A 16,334-nucleotide genomic window follows, 5' to 3' on the forward strand; every position below is an offset into this window, starting at 1 on the left:
GGAGACAAAGAAGGGAAATGTGTTCAAGAGAGAACACACACTTCTCCAGAGTTAAAACAGATTAAGCAAAAAACCAGAAAAGCAAGTGATATACATGTTCAAGGGAGATCATAAGCTTGAAGAGTATGTTAAAGTAGTATCTTATCCAAAGAAATTATATCAGTATATCATAAAATAACTTCTTTATATAACTTAATCTGAGTTATTAGTTTCATATTTTTATTTATTATATAGATCCAGAATGGAAATGAACAAAACGTTTTTAAGTTTTTGATCTTTTAAAAAAAGAAAAGAATATACCTAATCCTCCAGATCCTGAGGTGAGGCCAGAAACAGCTGTTTTCTGTTTGCCAGCGCCATAGGGGTGGAAGACATAGAGAGAGAAGTCAGACATGCAGGCTGTGAAACTGAGCCCTGAGGAACTGTTGCTGGCACTGGTCAGGTCCGATTGGCTACTGCTGTGCCGGCTTCGACCCAGAGGGCTGCCCAAGCCTGATGAGCCTGCAGAGAACACAAAAGAGCCACATCAAGTGAAGAACCTGCCACCGGAAAGGAAGAAAATAAAACGGAAACACTCAAATTTCAGCTGATCACAGCAAGGACTCAGAGGCATTTCCAGTACTTGACTACACACCTTAGTGTTCATTCTGAGAGTAACTTTGAAACACCTCCTTATACATGCAGCTGACCAGTACCTTCTGCTCTCTATTCCATCAGAAGCAACCATGGATAGTGCAACAAAATAGTGGGAATACCGCAAAAGACAGGAGACCAAAGTCAACAGTTAAATCATGTAACAAGTCCATATTTCATCAGAGATGGAACAAGGTACACACATACAAAAAAGGTAAAAGCAGATGTCCAAGAAGACAACACTGCCTCTAGGTGGACATGACAGTTTCAAATCTGCTTCAATGTGGATTGGGGAGATCACAAAAGGTTCTAAAATTCTAGACCAGAACTCCTTTGATTCATTTTGCAGCTGGATACCTGGTTCATCTGGAGGCATTATAAGCATTTATGACTTGCCATGTTGGAGTGCAATCTCTGCCAGTCTGTGTGCTTCTGTACTTCCTACCACCAGTGAATGATTCTTCCATGCAAATAATACCTCCAGAAACTTGGCAGTGGTTTATAGCCACCCAGCTGCTGTCCCAGCCAAAGCTAGGCAATGGCACATTTCCTCATGATCTGCATCCGGTTTGGTACCCTCTATGTAGCACCTCTGTATAGACCACATCTAGCCCACTCCTCTGCTGTAGCTCTCCCACACCCTTACCTCTTCCTCCCTGCTGAATTACTCCCATCTCAGACCACCTGTTATTCATTACACTCTTTTCTTTTTCAAGTTGCTAGATACCTGTGTCATGGTTCAGCTACTCCAGGTTCCCACTTAAAATATGCCACTTTCTTGAGATCAGACCTGATTCTATAAAGTACTCTAAGGAAAATATATGCAGTATGCTGCAAGACTTGGACCTCAAAAAGTTTTCAACAATATAATGTCACTGTAAAGGCTACAGAATAAAAACTAAACAAATGGGACTACATCAAACCTAAAAGCTTTTGTAAGACAAAGGAAAACAGTCTAAAACACAGCTGAGTGAGAGAAAATATTTGCATTCAACAGGACTAATATCCATGATACACAAAATACTCACAAAGATTTTTTTTTAAAAAAATCTAAAAATCCCATCAAAAATGAGAGGAAGACACCTCTGAGGAAGATGGGCAATAAGATATGAAAAAAAATGAAATTCAAATCAAGATGACAATGAGGTATCATCTTACACAAGTGAGAATGGGACATATAAAAATACTGGTAAAGTTAAAAAATAAAAATGTTTTTTTGAGTATTTGGGATATTTGGGAATAATGTGTATTGGCAGGTATGTGGTGAAAAAGGAACTTTCATCTACTGCTGGTAGGAATGTTGGTCCCAAACCTGTGAAAAACAGTATAGAGAGTTCTCAGTAAACCCTGAACCGAGATGCCATATAATACAGCAATTCCCCTTTGTGTTTCTATCCCTAGGGCAGAAAAATGTTTATTCAAAAGGATGTATCCACACTATTATTTATGTAACACTCAGCATAATAGCTAAGATTTGGAATCAACCTAGATGCCCAATGATAGATGAATAATAGATCATGAAGATGTGATAATATCATGAAGATGTCTATAGTATTCTCTTGAATACTATACAACTGTATAGAAGGATGAAATCATATAATTCACTGCAACATAGATGGAACTGGAAGATAAGTCAGACTTCATGCCAGGAGAAGGCATGGTCCTTACCTGGCATTCCACCTTTCCCAGCACAGCTCTTGGTCCCACTCTGAGCACCTGCAGGGGATGAAGTCTCAGAGGGACATGCAGTCCCCAGAGACTCCAGTTCTCCACGGTTTGAAGAAAACACCAGGTCCAGAGAAGGCAACTTCAGCATGCACTCCACTCTAGAGACTGGTAAACAGCTAAACTTGATCTGCGAGGGCTGAGAAGTACAAAAACAGATGTGTTTTATATATACTAACAAATGGTACTTTTTTTTTTTTTTTTTTTTTTTGGTTTTTGGGCCACACCTGGCGGTGCTCAGGGGTTACTCCTGACTGTCTGCTCAGAAATAGCTCCTGGCAGGCACGGGGACCATATGGGACACCGGAATTCGAACCAACCACCTTTGGTGCTGGATCGGCTGCTTGCAAGGTAAACGCCGCTGTGCTATCTCTCCAGGCCCACAAATGGTACATTTTAAAATCTGTTACAGAAACTGAATACTTAGCCACTTGGATAATTTTGAACAGTAACAATATGGATAGCATAGTGTACTTATTCTACACAAGTCTTTTAAAGTGGTATCTCTCAAAGCAAAACAATTTTCACATTCATCCATTATATATTTCTATCAGACTTTCAAAAATGTTATTATAGAAAATAATTTGGACAAACGAATCTTAGCTTTTTTAATTCTTAATATTGAATAATAGATTTTAATTGAGAGTAAAGCAGACCTTGACGTTTGAATACAAGTAGTTTTCAAATCCTTTTTTTTTTTTTTAAATAATATAGAACACTTCATGAATTTGTGTCATTCTTGTGCAGGGGCCATGTTAAACTTCTCTGTATTGTTCCAATTTTAGTATATGTGCTGCTGAAGCGAGCACTCAAATCCTTTTTTTTTGTTTGTTTTTTGTTTTTTGTTTTTTTGGGTCACACCTGGCAGTGCTCAGGGGTTACTCCTGGCTCTATGCTCAGAAATCACTCCTGGCAGGCTCAGGGGACCATATGGGATGCCGGGATTTGAACCACTGATCTTCTGCATGAAAGGCAAATGCCTTACCTACATGCTATCTCTACGGCCCCTCAAATCCTTCTTAATAAGTGCATTCACTCACATAAATATTCTCAAAGGTCTACTGTTGGACTCCAGTTTAGAATAAAATACTGAAAGTTACAGGTCTAACATGCTATAACTTCTGTTTTTGATATCAATTCTGGCATTGATATCAGAGAGTTTGTACCTGCTTAGCAGAAATAAAATTTTACTTTGGGCTGTAGAGGTAGCATAGAGGGTAGGGCATTTGCTTTCCATGTGACTGACTGGGTTTGGTCCCCAGTATCTCATATGGTCCCGCCTCCCCCACATCCAGCCTGCCATGAGTGATTCCTGAGTGATGAGCCAGGAATAACCCTCTGAACATCTCTGGGTATGGCTCCAGAACAAAATCAAAAATAAAACCAAAACGAGCAAAAAACCTCAAAGTTCATAGATTTACTTTTTAGGCAAACTAAGCTAGATATAAACCAAGATTAAGAAAGCTTTAAAGGAAATAATTCTGGAAGCTTTGAAGCAAACAAAGTGAAGTATGTCACCTGTACTCGCACATAAACGACGACGTCTACAGGGAAGGAGGAGTAAGCAGATGTCGAAGAGGACACTAAGGATGTAGTGGACTCCTCCATCGGGTCTGGCATCTCAAAGTGCCCCACATCATCATCATGTGCGCTGATAGCTGTTAAAATATGCAGGTTCAGAGCTGGGTTACAAGAGTGCAAGCAAACTGGGAAGGGCTCCTTCACATCCTGTGAGCAGCAGTGCCTGCCTTGTCCTCTCCTATGTCCAAGCCCAACTTCCAGGCCCTGCTGCTGCCCCCTCCCAAGTCTACCCAAAGAAGTCTGAGCACACCTTTGCCATCAGTGAGTGATACTATCACCTTCTGACCTGCCCAGCACTTGATTTCTTAGAATACGTTTTCACCCCTACCCCCGTCATTCTTGCACACTTATCAACAACTTGATTCTCTAAAGAAAGGCTGTCAACAGCATGAGCAGTGAGACACTCACTAGTGTAGTTCCTTTCAATTGGCGTGATTGGAATGGTTTCCAGAGCCTTTTCAAGGAAATCTAAAAGGCAGGGACTGATGACCATCTCCTCAGGCAGTGACTGCAATGCCACCCAGGCATACAGCTTGGCAGTCTTCACTCCTATGTTGCCTTTTCCCTTGGCTGTGACAGTCACAAAAGTGAGTGAGTTTAAGAACAAGTTCATAAAACATACAGCAATTTTATGAATAATTTCAACATGCAGGTTATCCTTTAAAACCACATGAGAAAGAAGCCAGTGATTTGGAGATGGATAGAAGTGATCCATAAAAGGTTAGATATGAAGACAGAAATCAGAGATTGTTTTTCCCTACTTGCTCTAGGTCACAAATTTTGGTTTCGTTTCATTTTTTCAAATTTAGGCTTTGCTTCTAAGTATTAGGAGCATTATTTTAGCTTTTAGTCTCTTCTATCCACTGAAGGAGGAAAACAAAGTATGAACTTCAATGTTTTGTGAGAAACATTGTTTTCAATCAGCTCTTCTTGGTATGATATACCTCCCCCTAGAATATCATCTCTTCTCTTTAAATATTTCAGGTTTGAAGAATTAAGTCTGTAGCTAAAACTGGATGAACTTTGGCCCCACTTTCCAAGGCCAGCTATTTTTTAGTTTTCTAACTTAAGAATGAAATTCAGCTTCTCTAAGTCTAAATGGTCTAATTTATCCTTTATAAATAGGATAGTAAAATCACCCCTACACTTATTGACATATATGTGCTTGTCATATTAAAAACAGTATTATTGGAATAAATGGCTATTTTAAAGGACTCATATGTAAGGTTCTCAAAAAAAAAAGTCTTCAGATACAAATTTTTTTGGGAGGGGGGAATATCAAGCAATACGCAGGCTTTAAGTGCTTGCTCTATGCTCAGATATCACTCCTGGAGGTGCTTGAAGATTCGTAATGAGTTATAGGAATCAAATCAGGCTAAGATTATGTGCAAGGCAAGAGCTTCACTCACTATACTACTCTCTCAAATACTTCTCTCCAGTTTGTCTCTGTTCCTTCAGTGATATTGTGGCCAGATTCTGAAGAATCCAGTCTGTCTCCCCTTCCTTGAGGTGGTGTGGTAGGGTAGTGGCTGAATTCTGGAGTTCTCTCCCTCCTTGAGAGGTGTGAGCACATGCTCCTAGGTCATGAGCCCATGACTCCTGAGGCTGCTCAAAGGCACTACAATACCACAAAGGCTAGCTCTGCTTTAAGCTAAGTGAGGGCTACCCTGTGGATGGTGATACTGGGAAGTAAAGGACTAGCTTGAATCACAGCCCAGTGTCACTGGCCCATATTTGCACAGAAAGTCATACACAAATCTGTATGCTATTTTTCTCAAGTATGCATCTCCACAGAACAAGTAGGTGTTGATTAAGGTCAGATGATGAAGCCCATTTCCTGAATACCTGAGGAAACAGGTGGGGGCTGGGGAGGACGTAAGGAGTTAGTCTTGGTCTGAGCAGTGCAGGGAGGAGGAAGTGGAGCAATACTGCCACTGTCTTTCATACCATACAGCTTGGACTCTTTAGAGAGAGTTCTTGGCAAGGAAGATCCTCTGGAGGCATTAGGCGACTCAGGCTTTAGCGTCTTGGAATTATAGTGTAGCTGTATTGAAACAAATAAACTTTCAAAATAAAATTCACACAGATGAGCAAAACCAAGAAGTACAGAAACATGGTAGAAAGAGTCTGGGTCAAAAAGCCAAGAGCATTTCTGGTTATAAGTCAACTCAGTGATCTGAGCAGCCTCTTTGCTTTCTTTTTTAATTATAAAGGTTGTCCAAGTAAATATGCAACATCCTTTTTAACTAAATGCTTCAGGGGCCTAGAATTCCAGAATTTATAGAAATGGTTACTTAATAAAGATGAAGAGGTAAGACTTAGCAAGCATACTATGATTATCAATGCATAAAGAAAAATACTTTGTAGAAAACATTATCCTATATTCAGAACAAAGTCCAAAGTCTCAGGAAACTCAGCAAAGGAGAAGCACATGGGATAGGACACAAGGAGATGAAGAGCAAGTCTCTGGCCGCACAACTTGGTACCTTGACATCCACTCCTGGGATGTAGAACACTGTGGTCTCCACGTCACTAGACTTCGTCTGCAGAGATGATGGTACTTTTTTGCTGGTCATTAAATGGGTGGTGGAAGCATAATTAGTTTGGAATTTCTTCTTTTTTGAAGGAGAATCTTGATCTAAACTCCTAGAACTTCTATCATAACTCCTATAAACAGAAAATATATTAACTTTTAAAGACTTTCATCTCCTTTTCCTTGGTTTAAAATATAAGTTTCATTATCAGTAAATTGGCTATAACTCTTCCTTAACAAAGACAAAACTGAAAGGACATTTGTCTCCAGTTCAACTGGTGAGTGCACTGCTGATAATATTTATTCCACAACTTCAAAGGGCCATTACCTAGATCCTACCTAAAGGTCAGGTTTGTTTTCTGTGAACCTATTTGGTTGAGACACAAGAAACTGCCTTTAGAAAGGAAGAATATAGCTGGCTATCAGCATTTTTCTCTGCTTGAACTGACTGTGAACAGTTGAGTAGCCTCTGAGCACTGCTAAGTCCAAAGCATCAGAAAAAAATAAAAGTAAAAAGTCCCAAACCAACAATTTAGAATGTATTTTTATCTTGTTTTATTTGGGCTCTTAGGTGGAGGTGAAGGTGCAGAAACTTAGTAGTTAATATTACCACTATTATAACTATGTTATTAGATTGTAACAAAAATAAAATTTAAAAATTAGTATGACTGGGAAAACAGACCACTGGAAGAAGTCCTTTATTATGGAAGTCTTCAAACATAAAAACACCTGATACCATTATCCTCAATGCCACATGTCACACCCCTCATATTGTGGGTATGTCCTGATGGCAACCTGAGGCTCAATGGGCTCAGTTTCCCCGAACTGCTAGGTGTGGCCTATATAAAGAACAAACAAACAGAATGGCATAATGAGTCCTCAGAGGTCCAGCACCGGCATCAACAATTGTCAACATTCTATTTTAATCAACTTTTCCACTCACCTAGTCATCGATCAGCCAATGATTCTTTTTCAGATTAGGTAGGAAGAAAAACAATCTCAAATATAAACTAACATTAAGTTGTTGATATACATCTCCCTTGACTTGCAATAGGTTGGCATGACATCCAAGGATGCTCACCCTGAGATGAAAGTATCCTAGCACAGAGCTGCCCCACCCCATCCCACATCCTGACTGAGCCTCACCCATCTTCAACCTACTGAGTGAGCATGATCTTGGTCCCAGGTGGCAAATTTAGTCACACAAAGGTTGTTGGACATTCAAGTGATGAATAAATTGTATCATGTATGGGCCAAGGGTACAACTGCTGCAGACTTTTATCATTAGATAAAAGTCCCTGAAGCAAACCTTAGTGGGTTTATTTTTCCACTGGGAATCAAGCGGGTGCACGAGCGGACAAATATGAAATATGAATTATGAAATATGAAATAAATGAAACCACACAGAATTACATGGTGAAAACAAGAGGGAGAGGCCAGAGAGAGAGGCTTTATTCCTTGAATTGGGCCTTATATAGACGGATATTTGGGGCGTAGCCAGGGAGAAAAGAAAAGGGGATGAACCAATGAGATCAGAGCTAGAATTAGCATATGAAGAGACAGGTAAAGAGAAACCAGATATCTATAAGGAAATGGGGGGAGAGAGAGAGAGATCACAGGAGAGCTCAGCAGGAGACTTTTGGCGGGCTTTGATACTGACATTTCTTTGTCTGTAGGAGAGCTGAGGCTGGATTTCTTTCTTTTTTTTTTTTTTTTTTAGTTTTTGGGTCACACCCGGCAGTGCTCAGGGGTTCCTCCTGGCTGTCTGCTCAGAAATAGATCCTGGCAGGCACGGGGGACCATATGGGACACCGGGATTCGAACCAACCACCTTTGGTCCTGTATCGGCTGCTTGCAAGGCAAACGCCGCTGTGCTATCTCTCCGGGCCCTGAGGCTGGATTTCTATAGTGGCCAAAGAGAGAAGGATGTAATGTTACAGCCATGTTAGAATTATCGCCAATAATCCACGCAAAGGGTCAAATGATTGACTTCGCTAAGCGGGACTTTTGGCAAATAATTCTTTTAGAAGAGGAAAGCCCTGCACCAGGGAAGGAAAAGACCACGTCTGGTGCGTGCTTTTCTTAGATGAGATGTAACATACAACCTCACCCTTCTCTCAGAGGTCAACTAAAAGGGTCTGCCTCTGCCCATTCATGTTCATGAGAGCAGGTGCTGGGAATGGCCAGGAGACAGATTCTAGATTTAAGAATACAGTTCTAGATTTAAGAATACAGTTCTTGGGGCCGGGCGGTGGCGCTGGAGGTAAGGTGCCTGCCTTGCCTGCGCTAGCCTAGGACGGACCGTGGTTCGATCCCCCGGCGTCCCATATGGTCCCCCAAGAAGCCAGGAGCAACTTCTGAGCGCATAGCCAGGAGTAACCCCTGAGCGTCACAGGGTGTGGCCCAAAAACCAAAAAAAAAAAAAAAAAAAAAAAGAATACAGTTCTTAAGTAAGGAATCTCTGAGTATTTCGCCTTTTTGTTTTGTTTGTGGTTTCTTGGGCCACAACTGGCAGAGCTTAGGGCTTACTCCTCCTTTTGCACTCAGGAATCATTCCCTGTAGGGCTCAAAGGACAATGTGGAGTGCCAGGCACTGAATATGGATTAGCACTCAGCCTGTTGATACTATCTCTCTAGCCCCCATTAATGCTTGTTTAAAGGAACTATCCAAAACAGAACTATCCTAATAGGAAAATTTGCTAGTATCCAAATCAGCATTTTTCTAATGGCCAGAACCTGTTTAAAGAAATATAACCACTCCCATATCACAGCTCAGATTGAGTCTGCATTCTGGGGAGTGGGGTAGCTTGAAGATCAATGATGCAGCTTGCAAGAGCAGACCAACACCCCAGTATCTTACCTTCTCAAGCTCATGTCATCATGCTCCTGCAGAAGGGTGGTTGGGTGGAGCACACATTTTCCACTATCAATCTCAACCCGTATGTCAAGTTCAAAGTCAATATTTCTCTCAGTAGCTGTGCCACTGAGGCTGCGGTTGGTTGGGGCTGTTGGCCAGCGTTCTGTGAACAACTGCTGTACTGCAGCAAAGCCAGTTGCTTTTTTACGAGATGTATGTCTAGAGAAAGGATGACCAGTTAGTACTTCACTGTAGAAAAGGGGATCCCTACTTAATATGGCACCTGAAGAAATGACCTGTAAATAAATTTGTTTTATAAATACACAACAATTACCCATTTAGCTCATGGTAAGGTTTTTCTTTAATTCAATGGTGGGGGAGGAGGGTAATGGGGGACATTGGTGGTGGGAAGGTTGCATTGATGAAGGAGATGTACTTTTTATGACTGAAGCCCAACTACAAATATGCTTTTAATCATGGTGTTTAAATAAACATTTTGATCAAAGATAAAAAAAAAATGGTGTCTTATTTTATTTCACCCCAAAGGAGAAGCCACATCTGTTAGTGTGTGGATGCTGTAGATACAGGCACAATCTCTGTTGCTCAGGAATCAATATCCTGCTTTGGGCAGAGACATCATCTCCATAAAAACAAAATTCACTAGTCTCCTGGGTTTAAGAAAGCACAATGGACAAATAAAGAATAAATGCCCATGGAGCTGAATTACACCAGTAAGACACAGGCATGTCTCTTGGTGTCTTCTGGTGCATTACTTGTTATTTCTAGATGTATGCATAGATTTCCACTCAATTTTGTATTCTGAAATATTACTTAGGGATATGAAAACAAGAAGGCTACTCACGAAGGTTTCCTGTAAATGTAAAATCTCTCCCTTTCATGGTCTTCATCCTTCTCCTCCTTCTCAGAGTCCTCACTAGTGGAAGACAGACTGTCATCACGGCGGCCCTCTTCACCTTGGAAACCAATACTTGGTGGGAATCCAGCTGGAGTTTTTGGAGAACTGAACACGGAATATGATCCTTCACTGTTTGTGGAATAATGGGAAGGCCCTTCGATAGTCACTGACAGAAGATCCAGTTCTGTCTCCTCTGGGAACTGACAGTGGCAAAAACAAACAAACAAACCAAAAACAACCAGTCAGATTCATAGTGCACAACTCTCATTCAGTTAATGAAAGAAAACAGACACTTGAACATTAACAAATTCTGTCAGAACTTGATTTCCTTACTCCGAATAGATGAAGTAGCAAGCAAGAAAGGAAGCAAGTCAAGCTTCTGAAAGTGCATGGACAGTGAAAATGAGAGTAAAGTTCCACTTCCTGTGTGCATATAGCCCATTAATTAGCAAACTAATTAGTTAGCCAATTAATTGGTTAGCAAAAAATTCTCTGAGCAGGAGTTAGAGGACATGTGTGTGATCAGATGAACTAGAAGAGGCAAATAGCAATTAGCTCCTTAGTACTTTCTGTGCCTCAGGCTGTTTCAAATGAGCCTTTAACATGCTAAATAAAGACATGCACATGATTAACTGCCTCAGGCAAACCCAAGAATGTGCTACAAGTTGGTGTGAACACCATATCACTGACAGAGTGCTACCACGAAACATCTATTTACTTATGCAAAACAAACTGAACTATTGACCTAATTCTGACATCCTTTATACATGTGACATACTTTCTAAGGTATAATGCAAGGTAATGCAATTTATTGGTGTTCCTGTCAGATACACAATGAAATACTACAGTAAAATATCCAGTATTTTCAGAATTTAGTCTTTCTTGTCTCTGTATAATAAGTGTTGTTTATATGACATTGGCCAGACCTCTTTAGTGTTTTAAATGGTGTGAGTATGGGACATGGAGATAAAGAGGGCAAGGTACTTAATTTGCCTTATAATGATTGACCTGGGTTTGCTTCCCAGCAACCCGTATAGTTAGTTAGCTGATCCTGAGACGAACCAGGAGTCATTCCTGAGCATAGCACCAGGACTAAGACCTGAGCACCACTGGATGTAGCAAAAAAAGCCAAAATTAAATAAAGGAGGTGATGGGATGGGGCTGGAGCATTAGTGCAGCAGTGGTGTTTGCATTGCACATGGCTGACCCAGGACAGACCTTGGTTTGATTCCCTGCATCCCATATGGTCCCTCAAGCCAGGAGTAACTTCTGAATGCATAGCCAGGAGTAATTCCTGAGCATTTCTGGGTGTGGCCCAAAAACCAAAAAAAAAGGGGGGGTGGGTTTAAGAAAATATTCCTGTTTTTATTTTATAACTATAAATTAGTATTTAAATTATTATTTTTATTTTGGTTTTTGAGTCACACCCAACAGTACTCAGGGGTTACTCCTGCCTCTGTGCTCAGAAATCACTCCTGGCAGGCTCAGGGGACCATATGGGATGCCAGGATTCGAAACACCGTCCTTCTGCATGCAAGGCAAACACTCTACCTCCATGCCCAGTATTTAAATTTTTTAATGCTATTTTTCATAAACAGACAAATGCTATTTTAATTTGGGACTTAAGTCAATTCACATATTAATGTCTTTAAGAATTACATAATCATTCTGTAATATAAACTGAATAAAAGTTGCATACCTGATATGTTAGAATGTTATACATCAATTACATCTCAATGAAAAAACTATTGGATACAATGGGAGGAGGTAAGAATCAATTAAAATAATGTATTCTATTAAGTGCACATGATTTCCAAGATTGTTTTTATTTTTCTTTGGTTTTGGGTCACACCCAGAGGTGTTCAGGGGTTACTCCTGGCTCTTCATTTAGAAATCGCTCCTGGCAGGCTTGGGGAACCATATGGGATGACGGGAATTGAACTTGAAAATTGTCCTGAGACGGCTGTGTGCAAGGCAAATGCCCTATGCTATTTCTCCGGCCTAATTTGCAAGATTGCTTTTTAAAAAAAATGTGTGAGCCAAGCAGAGAGCTCAATGGTAGGAGTGCATGTCTTGCATGCCAGGAAGTCTAAGTTGGTCCATAGCAATGCATATCCTTCTTTATGCCAACCCCACCCCCAAACTCTGGATGTGTATCCGGTGGCCCCCCACACCAGTAACTGAAGCAGTGACATATTGCTGGGTCCTAACACCAAACTGCTAGCCTGAGAATATCCAGGAGTGGGCCCAGTCCCCTGAACACTCCATGGGAGGTCACACAAAAACAACACAAAAGCTATCAACCTCACAGAAGATAGTCTAATAGCTTTCAAAATACAATTTAACTAAATTCAACTATGGAATATCTGACGAGGCTCTTAAGAGTGAAAGAAGGGAAACAAAATAAAATAATTTATTAATGTATCTTTTTTTTTTTTTTTGGTTTTTGGGCCACACCCGGTGACGCTCAGGGGTTACTCCTGGCTATGCGCTCAGAAGGCGCTCAGAAGTCGCTCCTGGCTTGGGGGACCATATGGGACGCCGGGGGATCGAACCGCGGTCCGTCCAAGGCTAGTGCAGGCAAGGCAGGCACCTTACCTCTAGCGCCACCGCCCAGCCCCTAATGTTTCATTTTTTAAGTCATGTGATAGAAAATTTCTAGACAAGACTTAATTACCTGGTATAAATATACATTTAAAAATCCTATTTCTATTTATTATGAAATAAATTTATATTTACATAATATTTTGATGAGGCCAGAGCAAAGGCACAAGCTGTAGGGCATGATGCGCTAAACTAGGACGAACCGAAGTTTGCTCCCCTGGCATCCCATATGATCCTCCAAACCAGGAGTGATTTCTGAGCGCAAAGCAAGGAGTAAACCCTGAGTGTCAATGGGAGTGGCTCCAAAACAAAACAAAAAAATTTTGGTCCTAAAACTATTGATTCAAATTGTAGCCATTGTATTGCACATTTGCAGCATTCTGAATAAGAATTTGAAAATATAATCATTTCATACGTGATTTTTATTTCAATGACTCATAGGAAATATTAAGTGAGTAAATTAGAATAATAGCTATATGACAATAATAAACTAATTATCATTTTTTTTTTTCAGTTTTTGGGCCATACTTGGTGGTGTTCAAGGCTTTCCCCCTGGATTTGCATTCAGAGAACAACATGGGGAGTTGAGGATCAAACCTTGGTTGTCCACACACAAATGCACTGTGCACTATATTCTTTCTTTTTTTTTTTTTTTTTTTTTTTGGTTTTTGGGCCACACCCTGTGACGCTCAGGGGTTACTCCTGGCTATGCGCTCAGAAGTTGCTCCTGGCTTCTTGGGGGACCATATGGGACGCCGGGGGATCGAACCGAGGTCCGTCCTAGGCTAGCGCCGGCAAGGCAGGCACCTTACCTCCAGCGCCACCGCCCGGCCCCACTATATTATTTCTGACCTTAAATCTTTTTTATTTTTTAAAGAAAAGATTAATTTTATAGTTGAATGTGTAGGAAAAGATTTAGGAGTTAACACTAATAAATTAAGCTTTGGCTTATGATTTGGCTGGGTTAATTTGGTAAGCTGATTTGGCTTCTTTAATTTTGCAGGTAAAGACAAGTATAGAATAAAAATTTATTCATGCAAGAGCTTATGAAATACAGATGATGGAAAAGAAATAAAACAAGCATAGATTTTATATAAATACTTTGAGGGTCTTAATTTAGAATGAGAAGACATTGTAAGGAAGATTTTAGAGTGGTTAATTAGCTGTAAAGTCAAATATGTGCTGTTCTCAAGTACCTGAAAATACCCTTCCCCAGGTGGGCTGGACTGTGGTGTACTTCCCCAGACTGTTTTTTTCAACTTAATTAAAATAATAAGAAAAAATTTAAATTCATAAAATTAAAACACACACATACATGCAATGGTTTAAGAGCAAACAAATCTACACAAAAAACAAAATACATTTTAACATGAGTTTTAACATACAATATAACTAGAGCATAATTAGAATAATTTTGAAGTTGACCTTTTTCTTCTGGTTTCCCTTGCCACTCTGTATCTTGTATAAATACACAGTATAAATAGTCCACACTTACATTTTTGTAAGAAATATATTTAATTAGAATCACACTTGACAGATAAAATAGTGCATGCAACATTTCTACCCATGAACAAGCAGTATGGAACCTTCATCTGAATGCCTTGTGAGGGACTCAGATTCCCCAGGTACCTATGAGTTGGCAGACATTATTTCAGTCTACACTTCTAATTTCAGAGGAATTAGTACTTCTCAATTCACAATATTACTCTATTTATGAAAAAAAAATTAGTTGGCAGTGTGTATCGGTAACAAACTATCTCTTATATGTTTGGGATATTCAAAGTCATAATTAAAAGTTAATCTGTACTATGTATTGGTGATGACTCTTACTATCTCTTGGATATTAATATTAGTTAGAACTTATTATTTTTTAACAATCTCTTACTGTGTCCTGGATATTGAAAGTTACTCTGGGTCCAGGAGATGCTGCATCCACACGAATTTCTGGAAGGTCCTCGGCTTCTCCTACACGAGAACTTTAAAATATAAAATTAAAAGTCAATATTCTCATTAAATACATTTCTAGACTTGATCTAAGTCCAAATAATTACATTAATATTCTATTTCTAAATAGTTACCTTAGTGAACTACTGGTATTCTATTTCTTAACCAATATCATCCCATGATATTTTATGCTTTGTTTATGCTTTGTTTAACATAAGATTTTCTAAAACTCAGCCATATAACGAACATTTCTATATAATACATATTTTCATCTTTTGGACACTTTGGAAGGCCAGGGTTCATAGCTTCAGAGATCTTTGGCCTGACTGTGTTGAAGGCTTAATGCTTAAGCTGGACATTGCTAGGTATCAACAGTTATATCCAGTCATACCAGGGAAGCAAAGGGTGACAGGGAACAAGGACTCTGCATATAGGACATGACTCTAGCTCAGTGGTCCTCAAACTATGGCCTGTGGGCCACATATTATATTTATTCCCATTTTGTTTCTTCACTTCAAAATGAAGATATATGCATTGTGCATAGAATTAATTCATAGATTTTGTTTTTACTATAGTCCGGCCCTCCAGTGGTCTGAGGAACAGTGAACAGGCCCCCTGTTTAAAAAGTTTAAGGACCAGGGCCCGGAGAGATAGCACAGCGGCGTTTGCCTTGCAAGCAGCTGATCCAGGACCAAAGGTGGTTGGTTCGAATCCCGGTGTCCCATATGGTCCCCCGTGCCTGCCAGGAGCTATTTCTGAGCAGACAGCCAGGAGTAACCCCTGAGCATCGCCGGGTGTGGCCCAAAATCCAAAAAAAAAAAAGTTTAAGGACCAGTGACTTTGCTCCATCTCCTTGCTTCCATAAATTCCTATTTCTCATTATAATCCTACTTTATATAATCTTCATTAGTAAAAAAGTATTTTCATCAATAATGTATAAATTTTCTATAAATATATATAATTCTATCTTTTCTAAAATGGCAATTTTAGAACATTAGCTACTAAATCACATGTGAATTTTAATTTCTGTGGATAGTCTGTGAGCTTCTATATAAGCCTATGTAAGTACACAATAAAGTAGGCAATGGGCTGTGATTAGACAAAGCCAATGAGGGTTGCGGCCTTAAGGGTGACAGGGTCTCTACAGACCCTTTTCAGCCATCCTCTTCTAATCCTCCAGGTAGATTGTTACTCGTCTATGGACACTTGGGAAGGAAGGTCACAGCTCCTTCCCTTGGCTAAACTATACTTACCTTCCCCTTTCCACACGCTTTGGCAGTGGTCTTCCGGAAGCAGAGATACTTTTTGACCGGCTGTAACTTGGCTTGTAGCTCAGACCCCACTTATCCTTTAAGGATGCGGCCTAATGAAGCAAGAAGAAAGCAGATGTGTATGACTGTGGCACTCAGGAGTTCTAATCCTGATGTCAAGAGCAGACTGGAGAATAAAGAAAGAAAATAAATTGGAGTGGGAACTAAGTGAAAAGTAAGGGGAGAAGAAGGAAACAATTTGAAAGAGAAAAGGAGAGTTGAGAGGGATGG

General features: G+C 40.0%; 1 protein-coding gene and 1 non-coding gene across 2 annotated transcripts in view; both read right to left on the reverse strand.

The window, feature by feature from the left end:
* BLTP1 (bridge-like lipid transfer protein family member 1) overlaps window positions 1-16,334 on the reverse strand; it is a 144,109-nt gene that overhangs the window by 18,540 nt on the left and 109,235 nt on the right. The window contains exons 63-73 of the mRNA XM_049769935.1: window positions 16,047-16,156; window positions 14,735-14,825; window positions 14,046-14,108; window positions 10,192-10,445; window positions 9,333-9,548; window positions 6,426-6,606; window positions 5,785-5,983; window positions 4,348-4,509; window positions 3,877-4,016; window positions 2,302-2,497; window positions 301-501 (exon numbers count right to left, since the gene is read on the reverse strand). Coding sequence (XP_049625892.1) covers window positions 301-501; window positions 2,302-2,497; window positions 3,877-4,016; window positions 4,348-4,509; window positions 5,785-5,983; window positions 6,426-6,606; window positions 9,333-9,548; window positions 10,192-10,445; window positions 14,046-14,108; window positions 14,735-14,825; window positions 16,047-16,156 — 1,813 coding nt within the window. The remainder of the gene's footprint in view (window positions 1-300; window positions 502-2,301; window positions 2,498-3,876; window positions 4,017-4,347; window positions 4,510-5,784; window positions 5,984-6,425; window positions 6,607-9,332; window positions 9,549-10,191; window positions 10,446-14,045; window positions 14,109-14,734; window positions 14,826-16,046; window positions 16,157-16,334) is intronic.
* Window positions 3,063-3,167, reverse strand: LOC126004703 (U6 spliceosomal RNA). Its single transcript, XR_007493966.1, has one exon. It is a non-coding gene; the product is annotated as a U6 spliceosomal RNA (small nuclear RNA).

This window comes from Suncus etruscus, chromosome 3 (genome assembly GCF_024139225.1).
Source record: "Suncus etruscus isolate mSunEtr1 chromosome 3, mSunEtr1.pri.cur, whole genome shotgun sequence".
Classification (NCBI taxonomy): Eukaryota; Metazoa; Chordata; class Mammalia; order Eulipotyphla; family Soricidae; genus Suncus; species Suncus etruscus.